Below are 14,884 nucleotides of genomic sequence, written 5' to 3'. Positions count from 1 at the left end.
TCAGTTCTTTATTCTATTTACATTTTTAAGTTTCATTTTCTAAAGAGGAGAATATAACTGAGATAAGTTTAGAATTGTGTCTGAGTCAACATGAATATAAATCCACTTGCACGTAAACAGTGGCTTGGGTTACCAGAATCTTTTGACCCAAAATGAATGTTTCAGTGTGTGGTAGGATCAGATTTCAAATTTTCTGTGGTGCTAGGTTATTAAGGTGGTTGTCTGAAATTGAATTCTGGCTCACTGGGAGCAAATCTAGGTTTGTTCTCACTGTTCAAGTGGATCACAAAGAGATTAACTGTGGGTAAAACCAATGAAAGTGACCTAGAGATGGATTTGGGAATGCTGGAATTTCAACATTCTTCCTTTCTCTGAGAGAAAACGCCATCAGTGAATTTTGCTGTGAGAATATCATCACAGCAGATTCCAGTGTGCTCTACTGAGTTGTGTTAGGTTATGTAGGTTTATGTTTTATATATTTGCTTAATTTGTCAATAAAAATTATTTTAATAATGATTCACCTTTTAAAATCTTGTCCAATTACTAATAAGATAAATAGTATTAGAAGAAAACATTTTAGTTGTTAAAACATCTACTATGTGCAACATAAAAGGGTTAGTTACTGTAATATATAAAGAAGACTTAAAAATAAATTAGGACAGGGCACCTGGGTGGCTCAGTCGGTTGGGCATCCAAGTCTTGATTTTGGCTCAGGGCATGATCTCAGGGTTCTGGGATCCAGCCCCAGTCTGGCTTCTCGCTCAGCGAGGAGTCTGCTTGAGGATTTTCTCTCTCCCTCTCCCTCTGCCCCCCCACCCATTAATAAGTAAATCTTTAAAAAAAAAATTAGGACAGATGCACAAATAGAAAAATAAAAGGAATATAAGTAACCAATAAGCATAAAAATATTCAACCTCATTAGTAATCACAGATGTGAATTAAAACAGCTATGAGATACCATTTATTAAATGTCTATAGTTTACAAGTAGTAAAAAAAAAAAAAATGAAGGTGCCAGGAAGTTGGTAGATTCTCAGTTGCTAAGAAGGAATATCATTTCAGTCAACCTTCCCAGGGGATGATTTTTCAACACATAGAAAATAATCCTCAAAAGTTTGCATAGCTAACAATCTGTCTCTGGGAGTTTATCCTATGAGAGGGATCATGTATGTGTGCAAGGATTTCAGGTGTTTATCATAGCATTAATTATAATAGTGCAAAGCAGCAGCCATCTAAATGTCCAACAGTAGAGACCAGTTGAGTAAATTATGGCATATCTATACCACACACTTCTTTAGTCATTTAAAAACATGTTGTAAAGTTATTTGTTGCAGCATTTTTCATAAAGGAAACAACCAAAATGTTTATCATTAGGGAATTGCTAAAAACAACCTAAGGCATATCCATAGAGTAAAAGCTTTTCACTGATATGCAATGATCTCTTAAGATCTAATGTCCATTGGAAAGAAAGCTAAGTGCAGACCATTGTGTGTCTGCTACTATATGGGTAAAATAAAAGGAACAGACAGAGAAAGGTACTAGGTACAGAGTATCTATGGAAGGATGCACAAGAAACTGATAACATGGGCTGCCTCCCGAGAGGGGGACGGGAGAAAGATGAGTGTATATTCTTTCATGTGAATATATACTTCTTCCAAAATATATTTCAAATGTTTAAGTTATGTTGTAAAAAATGTTTTTGATTAGTATGTGAAAAATGCAGGATCCACAACTTATATGTATAATATAAGCCAGATTTTATAAAAGAAAATATATATATACGATATTCAAAAAAGGGCTGGGAGGGCTTATTCCCAGAGGACAACAGTAGTAAGATAATGTGGTAATTTATTTTTTTAATTTTTAAAAAAATTTTTTAAAGGATTTTATCTATTTGAGAGAGCTAGCGAGTGAGCAAGCATGAGTGGGGGGGGGGGGGGAGAAGGAGAAGCATACCCCCGCTGAGCATGGAACCTGACACAGGGCTTGATCCCAGGACCCCAAGACCTGAGCTGAATTCAGACACTTAACCAACTGAGTCACCCAGGCATCCTGACAATGTGGTAATTTAAATAGCCCTATTAAAAAAATTTTTTTTTACTAAACTGTGTTTGCTAGATATTTTGCAGTGACCATGCATTTCCTTTATAAGGAAAAGAAATAAGATTTTTATTACAATTTAAATTTGACTTTGTAATGTTCTTTCCAATCCTAACTTTGTTTCCTAAGAATTTACTGAAGTTGGACCCAGCTGACAGATACTTGACAGAACAGTGTTTGAATCACCCTACATTTCAAACCCAGAGACTTTTGGATCGCTCCCCTTCAAGGTCAGCAAAAAGAAAACCTTACCACGTGGAAAGCAGCACTTTGTCTAATAGGTAAATATTCCCTTTTAAGGAAATACAGATGCAGTGTTGGTCTTACAAGTAGGTGGAGGAGGTGGCTGCTTAAATGATGCAATTAGAGAAAAGAAGGAAAGCCCTCTTTATTCAAAAATATCTTTCTTATGCTTATTACATGATTCAGAACCACAATTAAAGAGTTGTGTGGGTCTTAAAGACTTTCTTATCTTTAACAAGTATATTATGGAAACCTATGCATTTCCTGGGAAAGGTAGCATAGGTTAGCAACTAAGGGTGTTTCCAGACTCACGAACTAGAAGATTCTGTGTAAATGGGGCCCAGGTGTGATTCTTGGAGGCAAAAGGAGGGTGGGTGAGGGCAAGGGGATTTCTGGAGGGAGAAGAGGATGTCAAACACAAGTGGGTAGGAAGCCACCTAGGACAATCTTTGCAACTGAACCAAGTAGGTTTGGCTCTGTTAGAAGGCTCTTACGTTTTTGTTGTTCTTTTATTTTTATTTTTATTTAATTAATTTATTTATTTAACAGAGAGAGACACAGCGAGAGAGGGAACACAAGCAGGGGGAGTGGGAGAGGGAGAAGCAGGCTTCCTGCCGAGCAGGGAGCCCAATGTGGGGCTCAATCCCAGGACGCAGGGATCATGACCTGAGCCGAAGGCAGATGCTTAACGACTGAGCCACCCAGGCGCCCCTGTTGTTCTTTTAATCATTGAGTTGAGAAGTTAGTTTTTCATAAGAATAAGAATATGGAAATAGTAAAGTCAGTTTGGTAGATAGTGATTAAAATTGGTGCTTCTTAAAATAAAAATTTTTAGCATAATCTTAAAAAAAAAAACAAAAAACCTCTATTTCTGGGCTGAGGGGCTGTCTTCCCTCCTCTACCAAGAAGCTGGTCTTGTCATCTGGTGTTGCTCAGACTCTGGGATTAGTAAGTTGTTTCGCTCATCTATATTAGAAGAGAAACAGAAAATGATAATTCTTAATATGAAGCTTTTTGAATATAAATTTTTTCTCCTTTCACCGCAATTTTCTCTCCACATAGAATAATTGTTATTAATCTATTGGAATTTTGAAAGCCCAAGACCTGGTACTTTTTGAAGATCTGTGAGCATATCCATAAATTGGCAATAACCATTTATCCTATGTTTTCTCTGCCTAACTGCGATGGTGTGATTGTGTTTTACTGCTCTTTACTCTTTTAAATGTTTGGTTTTGGTTATTGTTTCCCTCACATCTTATAGACCATTCTTACCTGGATTGTTTTATTTGTTTGGGGTTTTTTTTGTTTCTTTTTTTTTTTCCCCCAGGGAGGCCTGTGAGCAGATTCAAATTCTGTTTAACCAAGTTTGTGTTCACTTTGTTATCTGTTTCCATGAGATTTTAGTATACTAAGGAATAATAGTCATCATGTAGTTACTCCTTTCCATTTAGGAAGTTCACATTATGCCTCTGTCTTATCTGGGATCACTCACAGTTCGGGTACTTTTGTCTCCCTTCTACCTTAATTATCACTTGACTCCTCTAGTTTACATTTGCAAAGGAAAAGGATCCCAAGGATATAAAGTTCAGTACACTGATAAGTTTTTGCTTCGTGCTGTAGTGATTAGTGGTAATAACCCATATCATGAAAGGGGGCCTGTGTGTTTGTCCTCTAATGACTTGGCTTGAGAGATCCCCGATGGGGATCTGAGGCTCTCCCTGGGAACCTTCTTTAGGAATCTGTCAAGGAGGATGTGTGTGGTGATAAGGCTATAGCTTACATGGGTCTTCAAGGAGTCTGCCCAAATCTTCTTTTGAAGTAGACAAGAATAGAAATAAGTAAATAAGATCTCTGGAAGGTTTTGTTTTTAGGTCTTAACACTGTGTAGAATTTTAAAAGAAAAAGTCCTAAGTGGTTTCTTTAGGAATGATCTCAGCTCAGTTTACATGTATGTGGAAATGTCCTTTTCTCTACACATGTCTATGGTTCATATTTCCTCTATGGAATCCCTTCTTGTTGGGGACACTAACTACACAGACCATGGCTAACTCAGACTTCCCAGCACTATTGTAGAGGTGTTCACGGCACGATCTGCTGCCCTGAGACACATTCGCACACCGTGTCTTCTATTGTCCAAGTTCATGTCTCTGTAGAAGAGGCAGTAGACTCTTGGCATTACCTTGCCCTGCCTGAGTCTCCTTGAGACTGTCCTGAGGTTCTCCTGACCTTGGATGTGGTGGGATGGTGTTTCAGCCTGCCCTGCCCTCTCACCAGTTCTGCTTTGCCATCCTTCTCCATAAAAATGTAGCTTTGCATCTTTGATGTTTACTTTGGAAAGTTATTTTAACTAAAGAGATTAACTGTCTGTCCTGCCAGCCATTTCAGAAGGGTTTATATATAAAATCCTCTTAAGTGCTTGGCAGTTTAACACAGATTCCTTACAGTTGTGTGCCAAAGAGATCTATGGAATTTTCGGAGCAGTTTTTTATTGTTGTGCTTTGGCAGAACTCCAATTTGAAGACAACTTGATGCCCTTTCTACTTAAGAATTATGTACAAAGCTCAATGGCTTCAAATTAATACTAAGACAGAAGTGTTCAGAATAGGGGTTTAGGCTCTTTGTACTTTTATGGGAAACCTGACTCTTTGATAAATGTTTCTTTCTTTTTTTTTTTTTTAAAGATTTTATTTATTTATTTGACAGAGACACAGCGAGAGAGGGAACACAAGCAGGGGAGTGGGAGAGGGAGAAGCAGGCTCCCCGCAGAGCAGGGAGCCCGATGCGGGACTCGATCCCAGGACCCTGGGATCATGACCTGAGCTGAAGGCAGTCGCTTAACCAACTGAGCCACCCAGGCGCCCTGATAAATGTTTCTACCTTAACATTATAACCTCCCTTTTCACATTAGAAACTGTATCTTATATTGCTATGAATTTGTTCCTCCTAACATGTAGGTTTGTGCTCTACTTTGAGATCAGTGTTTTCCAATAGTTTCAAAAGCTTTAGCAGCTGTCTTCACTCTTCTCTATCCTTTTCTGGTTTTCTTTGGAGCTTCGGGCATTACACAATATCTGTGTGTGTTATCTCTGCTATTACCCTCTAGACCTGAAGGAGAAAGGGGAAGAAGTAGGAATATGAGAGCCCAGGGGAACCAGGCAGGAGGATCCACCCCATCAGAGCTATAATCTGGACAGACACAGCTGTGACCCAAGTTAGGGTGCATGCTGAGAAAGAGTAGGGAAGACAGCCCCCGGCCCCTTGCACTGCTAAGTACAACTGGGAGTTAGGTGGCAAGGGATCCCGGGTGATGCTGTATGCAGCATTAGACTCCTGAGGCCCTGAGCGGGGCAGAGCAAAATGGAGAACAGATTGGGGGTTGGGTAAATGGGAGATAACCAGCACACGTAGATCTATTTATGGGTTAGACTATTTGCATATTGTTGTTTGGGTTTTTGAAAAGTTGCTTAGATATTTTAGTTATCGAGATATAAATTGACGAATGACTCGGATGGCTTAAAACCTGATGTCTTTAGGGCACCTGGGTGGCTCAGTCAGTTAAGCCTCCGGCTTTTGATTTTGGCTCAGGTCATGATCTCAGGGTCCTGGTATCGAGCTCCACTCCGTGCTCAGTGCAGAGTCTGCTTAAGATCCTCTCCCTCTGCCCCCTCTCCACTGCCATCTCGCCAGTGTGCTCTCTCTCTCTTTAAAAAACAAACAGGGGCGCCTGGGTGGCTCAGTCGGTTAAGCGTCTGCCTTCGGCTCAGGTCATGATCCCAGGGTCCTGGGATCAAGCCCCGCATCGGGCTCCTTGCTCAGCGGGAAGCCTGCTTCTCCCTCTCCTTCTACTGCTCCCCCTGCTTGTGCTCTCTCGCTCTCTATGTCAAATAAATAAAATCTTTAAAAAAAAAAAAAAAAAAACCAAACAGAAAAAAAACCAACCTGATGCCTTAGGATATGATGACTGCCCTTTATTGATCCTGGGGATAGAGTCAGTTGACATCATTTAACAGAAGGTGAAACTTTTGTTTCTTTTTTATTTAAAAAATTTTTTAAAATTTATCATTCATTTATTTAGAGAGTGCACACAAGTGGAGGAGAGGGGAGAGGGAGAGAGGTAGACTCCCTGCTGAGCGCAGAGCCCCACATGAGGCTCGATCTCACAATCCTGGGGCCACGGCCTGATCCAAGATCAAGACTCCGACACTTAACTGACTGAGCCACCCAGGCGTCCCGAAACTCTTGTTTCTTTGTAATTTCTTTCTAGGTCTAGGACCTGCTATTTATTTAGTTAGCTCATATTTAAGGGACCTTATTTGATGCTGCAATTGTGACTGAACCAGGAGAGATTAGTGAGTACATTTAGGAGATGAGGCCTTCCACAACTGTTACAGGCTTGCTTGTTATCAGATACTTTTTTTAACACTCTGAAGGGTAGGAGGACGGGAAAAGAGCCCTTACCTTTGATGCCTGAGCAATGGGTTCTTAGGGAAAATGAGAAGGAATAGTTTCACAGATTACCATTATACAGACAAAAAAATGTGACTGTTCTTCCAGTTAGTGTGTGATGGGAACAAACCTCCCCATGTCAAACCATCTTTAGCAATAGAAATATTTGCAGCAGAATTTTCTGAATGCATAATAAAAAGGGAATTGTGTAAATTATTTTTCACTTAAAAGCGTTCTCCTATCTCAAACTATAATTTGGTCTTTTAAATAGTTGCAGTTGAACAAACTGACCTTGCTGTGAGGTCAATTTTAGCTTTCCATTAGAGGACAAGGTTTTCCTCTGGATTTGTATTTTGTATTTTAAGCCAGGTAGGAAATGAAGCTTTAAATCTTAAAGAAGGCCTTAGTCGGTTTGGAATAACGACGTGTGAGATGATGAAGAAGAGAATAAATTGTGTCTTCTGGAGAGAAATTAACTCTCTAGATCCCTGTGATCAAGTTAGAGACACATTACTGTTTAGGGTACGAGGAGGTACCTGAAGTACCCTAAAAGTATTGCCACTTCTCTAAAACATAAACATTGATCATCATGTTTTCCAACAAAGTTTACGTTTGGTTGTAGAGTGTCATTTTCGTTTTTTGAGTATATTGCAAGAACTCTCATTCTTTGACGATACAGACTAAAGACAAAAGGACACTGGTGTCTGTGTGTGCTGTGAGTATGTATCTCTGAAGCAGGCAGTGAGTTTTACAAATAAAAGGGAAGTTCAAGGAACATCATGACGTTCAAGTCCACATGTTACCTCTGAAATTCAAGCATTCAAAGAGTTATAAGGAGTTTGTTATAGCTTAGCTCTCTTCTTCTTATCAGGCATTCTATAACAAACACTCATGTGAGCACCAGCATAGCAAAAACATGTTTTCCCAGATTATCAGTTAGAAACCGTGTTGGCAACAAATTAGTTGAACATTTAAGGATGTCAAAATCATTTCGTCAGGACCCTTGCTTTGTTGCAGAGTGACTTGATCTAACCGGCTTACTTTTTATGGTTACTTGTCATTTGTTGGCATGTGTTTGAGCAAATTAAATGTTTTTAGTCTTTGAGGTGTTTTAAGGGTGTGTGCGTGTGTGTATTTTTTTTAAACAGTACTTTTTGTGTGTCTGCTATTGAAGGAAACTGATATCCTTCTTTTGTTTTTAACATAGAAACCAAGGCAGCAAAAGTGCTGCTTTGCAATCTCACCACAGATCCAACAGCAAGGACATCCAGAACCTAAGTGTGGGTCTGCCCCGGGCTGACGAAGGTCTTCCTGCCAACGAAAGCTTCCTAAACGGAAATCTTGCTGGAGCTACTCTTAGTCCCATGCACACCAAAACCTACCAAGCAAGCAGCCAACCTGGGTCTACCAGCAAAGATCTTACCAACAATAACATACCACATCTTCTCAGCCCAAAAGAAGCCAAGTCAAAGACAGAGTTTGATTTTAATATTGACCCAAAGCCTTCGGAAGGCCCAGGCACAAAGTACCTCAAGTCAAGCAGCAGATCTCAGCAGAACCGGCACTCATTTATGGAAAGCTCTCAGAGCAAAGCTGGGACACTGCAGCCCACTGAAAAGCAGAGTCGGCATAGCTACATTGACACTATTCCACAGTCCTCTAGGAGTCCCTCCTACAGGACCAAGGCCAAAAGCCATGGGGCGTTGAGTGACTCCAAGTCTGTGAGCAACCTTTCTGAAGCTAGGGCCCAAATTGCAGAGTCCAATACCAGCAGGTACTTCCCATCCAGCTGCTTGGACTTGAACTCTCCCACCAGCCCAACGCCCACCAGGCACAGTGACACGAGAACTTTGCTCAGCCCCTCGGGGAGAAATAATCGAAGTGAAGGCACTCTTGACTCACGCCGAACCACAACCAGGCATTCTAAAACGATGGAGGAGTTGAAGCTGCCCGAGCACATGGACAGCAGCCATTCCCATTCTCTGTCTGCACCTCATGAATCCTTTTCTTATGGGCTGGGCTACACTAGCCCCTTCTCTTCCCAGCAGCGTCCACATAGGCATTCCATGTATGTGACCCGGGACAAAGTGAGAGCCAAAGGCTTGGACGGAAGCTTGAGCGTAGGGCAAGGAATGGCGGCCAGGGCCAACAGCCTGCAGCTCTTATCACCTCAGGTACAGACTGGACCTTGACTAGATCTGTTGGCTCATCATGGGAAGGTGGTGCAGGAGTGTCAATAGAGTCAGTCTGCAGTTTTCCCTATTGTAGGAGGTTGTGCTTTTTTGATAGAATGCATTTAGGGAAGCAATACTTGAAGGACTATCTGTTAAAAAAATTAATTATTTAAGGCCCACTGTTGAGTACTCAGGAGAATTCAAAAAAAAATTTGTTTTTAGAAATCTGCTTCTTAAGTGTTCCTTTCTGGCATATTTTGTTGAGAGAATCCTATTTTGATTTAGTACGGAGTTCATTGGTTGTACGGGATAGTTTTTAATTTTCTCAAAATTTAGTGTGATTTGTAGAGATTTTCTCTAATCTTTCCAGACCACGTTTGTTTAAATCAGACACTTTTACTTATACCTTACTCGATATTTTCACTGAATTGAAAAATTTCTAATTTATCTAGAACTATAGGTAAATTTAACTTCAGGCCAAAATAAATGTTAATTTACAGTCTTTTGGATTGTTTTTAAATCTCAAGGCATTGTTTTTATCCTCATGCTTCCTCCGTCTTACTGATTTTTCAAACTCTAGAACTGCTGACAGTAACCTGTTTAAAAGAAGTAGCAGTCCTACAACAGAACACGTTTTTTAAATTACATTTTCATTCTATGAAACATACATCTGCATCAACGAAATGAGGGTGGAGATAAGCCAGTGTCAGAAGGAGAGAAGAATTTCATGTAGGGAAAGTACTCCCCTTTTCGAGGATATGAAAATAGATTCACCAGACAGTTCTGTGTCAGAACTCCAGAAAATATGGATGGAATATGTAATGGGAGGTTTAGCAAGATAGGTGCTGAAGATGGGGTGGAGATTGTCAGTAACGGACCAGTCGGTGTAGCAAAGCAGCTAAGAGCTCAGGTTGGGAAACCAGGCGGACCTGGGTTTGTGTCCCAGTTCTGTAGTCTGCTTCAAATGATGTAAATCTGGGGAAGTGATATTATCTCTCTTTGCCTCAGATTCCTCATCTGAGTCGTGTCGTAAGGTTTCAACATGGTGTATAAAGCACCGTGCCCCGTGCCTGGCAGAGTGTCAAACACATTTTAATTGTTGCTGCTTCTGTGATGGTGGGGACTGTTTTCTAGACCTTTAACAGTCTCTCTATGCTAGGTGTTCTCAGACACTCAAAAGAGTCTGAGGTAGGGTTCTTGCCCTTGACAAACTTATCTTCTCTCAGGGAACATTAAATTATACATGATAACAATGAAATAATTAAGAAGCAAATTACTGTGGCACTGGCTATAAATAGGAGTTGAGAACAGGGAAAGATCATGAATAGGAGCAGTTAGAAATGGCTTTGGGAGCAACTAAAGGTCTTGCTCTGAGCTAGGATGTAGAGAGAAGCTTTGGATGGCTAAAGAATGAGGATGTGTTCAATATTTACTGAATGAGGCACCATGGTGGGCTCTCCTGAGAAAGATGAAAAAGGTATGACCCCTGTACTCTTGGAGTGCATGTTGGGGCCCACTTGCCAGGGATCGGTCATGGCAATACCGTGAGGCTGTTGTGCCCACGCCGCGCTAGAGGCAAGTGTGCCGTAGACAGAGAGGCATGGCCCAGTCCAGGCAGGGGTTGTGGAAGGCTCCCTGGGGAGGTGGCGTCTGAGAAGAGATTTCTGGGGCTTAACTAGGGGGAGAAAGTGGAGTTGACCTTAAGAAAGGCTGGAAAGGAGGGCAGAAAAGAGGAGGAGGCTAATAGAGACATTAAACAGCATGGTGTGCTGTGGGGATTGCAACTTGTTCCTCGTTGCCCAAGTGAAAAATGCAAGATTTGAGGTCGCTTTTGGAGTAAATCAAGCATGAGGGGAGGGGGGAATGTTCTACCCTTAGTGCTGGTGGGAAAACAGAAATAGTGGGTCTTAAAGACTCCTCAGAAGTACAAAGAGCAGGATATGTGAATTGAAAGATTGAAGACAGGAAAAAGGAAGCCTTCAGGCTTCTTTCCTAGGAACTCCTTTTCAGAGTAGGAGAAGGGACTTTTGAAGTTACCTAATTCAACCCCTTCATTTCATAGATGAGTGTGCTAAGGATCTAAGAAGTTAGGTGGGTTGCCCAAGTTTTACCCAACTAGTCCAAGGTGGAGCTGGGATCATGAGACAGTGTCTCGGTCCCTAGGCCAGCATTCTTTGCACTGTATCATGCTGACCTGTTGAGGCTGAAGTGACCCTAAGCCCCTAAGCAGAGCTGTCCTTTATGAGGTTGGAAAGACTGGTGCCCAGGTAGGAGGAGGAGTGGGAGATGCATACTTGCAGATGGAGGAGATGGCACATGGCGGGAGATGCCATGATTGGAGTCAGAACAGTGGTTGGAGGAGTCCCTCTAGAGAAGAGAGAACCTCTAGGGCCTAGAAAGATCTCTAGAGCCTGGCAGCTGCCCATAGACATTAGATGGATGTCAAAACCAGGTAAAGCGTGCTAGCATGCAGCGTAGTGTAAATAGAGGAGATGTAAGAAAAATAAAAAGCTGGAACTTGGAGAAAAGACAAATGGACTGGTTCTCAGAGTTCCAGAAAAAAGACTGTGAACATTGTGGAGATAATCTAATTATAAATGGTTACTGTGGGCTAAGCACAGACCCAACTGTTACAGAATTTTAAGTCCAGTTCGGGAGGTACAGTTCCAAGCTGCAAGATAGTACAAGTTTAAAGGCACAAAGATGACATTGACTAAAGCCATGAGTAAATGATGAGAATCACTGTCCTACAAAATATTCTGGCCACCTTCAAGAGGAAGGGGACTGAACTAGCACTGTCACTTAAGAGTTAGGTTAGATATAAATCATTGTTTTCTAAAAGACTTTTCTAGAGGGCTTTGTGAAGTATACAGGTGCTGAAATTCAAATGAGATCTTATCACAAGTTAGGAAGAAGAAAGGCTACCTAGGATGATTTCCTGCCCAGAATATTCTTTCATAGTACATCTGGGGAGTGAGGGAGACAAAGACAGAATCCTATTTAAAGTTTAAATAAAATGTTTTTGATATATCACGTAAGGCTCAAGATATGACTCTCTGCAGATATGCAATGCAGCTAAGTCCTCCTAATGCCTTGGTAATTTTGTTCCTTAATCTTGTTTTCCTCAAGGGTAGAAGATGCCACTTTTCCCCTCAGTGAACACCATTGTGGACCAAGGCTGCTCTTAGCTTGTGTTTCACTTCCTTGAGGGAAATAGGCAGTGTCTCCTGAGATGTGTGCTGTCCTGATCATGGTTTAGAAAGTACAATGAAATACAAGTACTGTTACCCTAGAGAAGATTAAGAAAACTTTAAGTACATAAAATTACAGTAGTTAGGGAATTTTAAGACAAATCATTAAGAGTACTGATTCTCTTCCATGATCTATCAAAAGAACATTTGATTTCATCTGAATCTGCCATTTAAGTTCTTAGTGAAAAATAATTTTGGATCTGCATAGTCCTTTTTGGAAAAATCTGCTAAAGAAATTTTGGATTAACTAATAGAATCTAATTAGAGTGCTGCACAGAACCATGACTATCTAGATATTAGGAAGATAATTTTCTTTGTTTTTAATAATTAATTGAACTATTTTCAGCATAATTCTTTCCCTGCTTGCCTTAACTTTAATGAGAATTTCACTTTCCATCTGTGTGACATTTGTTTGAATTATTTTACATTCATCAGATGATTCACTCTTTTATGGGACAATTTGTGTTTTAGCCAACTAACATTTTTTTATTTTAGCTGGTGAAGGTACTAATTATGCCAAATAAAGCCCATGGTGATTTAGGTGATTTTCATCCCTAGGAACAGGACACTCTTATAAATCCTTTTAAATTTGACTTCCAGCCTGGAGAACAGCTCCCTCCAGAGATGACTGTGGCTCGATCTTCCGTTAAAGAATCTTCCAGAGAAGGCACCTCTTCGTTCCATGCAAGGCAGAAGTCTGAGGTCTGAATTCTCCACAAGTTGCTAACTTTTACTATAAAACTTGTCTGTAAAGAGTAGTCATGTGACATCATTACAGCCTATCTTGTAAAATTTCTTCATACCTAATCTCCCGCAAATAACTTAAAGTGGCTTATGAAGTTAAGTAGTTTTCCTCATGCCATAATTCTGAGTTTTCTCTTTAAAAGATCCTGGAGTAAATTCTAGATCAGTTACACACTATTCTAAGTTAATAGGCCACATCATCATTGCTCTATTGTTAACTTTTTATAAACCTCTTTCTTGTCTCAGGGTGGAGCATATCATGACCCCCACTCTGATGATGGCACCGCCCCCAAAGAAAATAGACACCTGTACAATGACCCTGTTCCGAGGAGAGTTGGCAGTTTCTACCGAGGTGAGCCCAGCCCTGAGCACCCACCCGGGTCCTCTCTCTCTTCCCCTTCCCTGCACCTCCAGCCCATGCCCTCCACTACACTTCACTGCCTTGACTTCAGGTCAGCGCGGTTCTTGTTTGTGCTGTTGCCTTCCAACACTTCTCTCCGCTTCAGGTCCTGCTGTCTTAGTTCAGGCCCTCATGGCTTCTGACTTGGGTTCTTTGAGTAGCCTCCCAGCTGATCTCCCTATTTCCCAAGGTTACTATCAAACCAGTCCCTGGAATGATCCATTTGCAGCTGTGTCCTGGCCATCCCACTCATTCATTCAATTAAGTGCCTAAGGTATTTATTGATGTCACCTGTGTGCCGGGTGCTGGTCTAGCTTAGAACATGTCAGTGAACAAGACAGCCAGAGGTCTCCACCTTCATGGAGCTCACATTCTCTCGAGGAGAGAACTACACTAAATGTAAGAATTATTAGAGCAGTAAAAGATAATAAATGCTACGAGGCAGAAACAGAGCAAGGCAACCCACTGCCTGCCTCCAGTCCTTACTGTCTCTCACCTGCTGACGGTCCTCCGGTGGTTTCCCATTGACATCACAACAAAATCTGGATTCCCTAAGATGACTTTCCAGATATTCCATGCCCTGGCCCTTGCCGTCCTCTCCAGGTGCTGCTCCTCCCTCCTGAAACACACTCCTCCCCTGCTTGGATAGCTTGTTTCTGTCCCATTTAAGGTTCTACTTTGAAGTCCTCTGCAGTACGTCTTCCCTCTCCACCTAAAGTGAAATGTTTTCTTCTCCGTTCTACCCATGGTTCCTTGTCTAGCGCTCTAACATGACACAGACTACATGGTATTGATTCTTTGTCTGCATTTCTCTCTCACAAGGTTGCAAGGCCCTTGATCATATGTTCCTCTTTTACCTTCATTGACTAGCGCACTGCCTGACAGTTTCATAAATATTTGTTGATTGAATGAAAGAAAATCCTCAAGTGTACTTGCACAGCCTTAGAAATGTACTTCGATGGTTAACTGACAACTAAAACAGAGGCTTTGGAGGCTGTATGGATTTAGGAGATGTTGACAGAGAAAGGCATCCCCTTTGAAGAGCTATGTAGCAGTAGAGTGAGAACCCCTCCAGAGCTCTAGCCCCTGGTAGGGAGACTAACAGCAAGCCCACCAGGGTAGAGGCAAGGTCCTAGATGTTTCAGAGGCTCAGCTTCTTAAAGCCTGTAAGAGTCATCATGACCTTCTACAGTTGCCCTCACCCACATCGTTTGGCTTTTCACTATTCTTTTGATTTGGGGGGACAGCTGGAAAGGGACAGGAATTGGGGGAGAACACGGACAGCTGCTTGGTCATCTTAACTAGGAACCTGAGCTAAATAAATGTATAGAAGTATTATTTAGGACTAAATATGTATTGATTTAGGCTACTTGTTCCTTCCCAGCCCCATTTGAAAAAAGCATAGGGCATTGAATATGCCTTTTAATGCATTTGGCTTTTTCTCATGCTCTGGTCACTTTATAATCTTAAGGGACTAAAATTTTAATTCAGATTAAAGTTAGCTAAAATATTGTAGTGTATATGAGCA

General features: G+C 41.2%; 1 protein-coding gene across 1 annotated transcript in view; it reads left to right on the top strand.

Moving 5' to 3' along the window:
* The window catches only part of CDKL5 (cyclin dependent kinase like 5), a 124,579-nt gene that overhangs the window by 92,271 nt on the left and 17,424 nt on the right, over positions 1–14,884 (top strand). Inside the window, exons 10-13 of the mRNA XM_021683847.2 lie at positions 2,228–2,379; positions 7,995–8,961; positions 12,813–12,914; positions 13,203–13,308. Coding sequence (XP_021539522.2) covers positions 2,228–2,379; positions 7,995–8,961; positions 12,813–12,914; positions 13,203–13,308 — 1,327 coding nt within the window. The remainder of the gene's footprint in view (positions 1–2,227; positions 2,380–7,994; positions 8,962–12,812; positions 12,915–13,202; positions 13,309–14,884) is intronic.

This window comes from Neomonachus schauinslandi, chromosome X (genome assembly GCF_002201575.2).
Source record: "Neomonachus schauinslandi chromosome X, ASM220157v2, whole genome shotgun sequence".
In the NCBI taxonomy this organism is placed as follows: Eukaryota; Metazoa; Chordata; class Mammalia; order Carnivora; family Phocidae; genus Neomonachus; species Neomonachus schauinslandi.
This window is presented reverse-complemented; position numbering and strand designations above follow the sequence as displayed.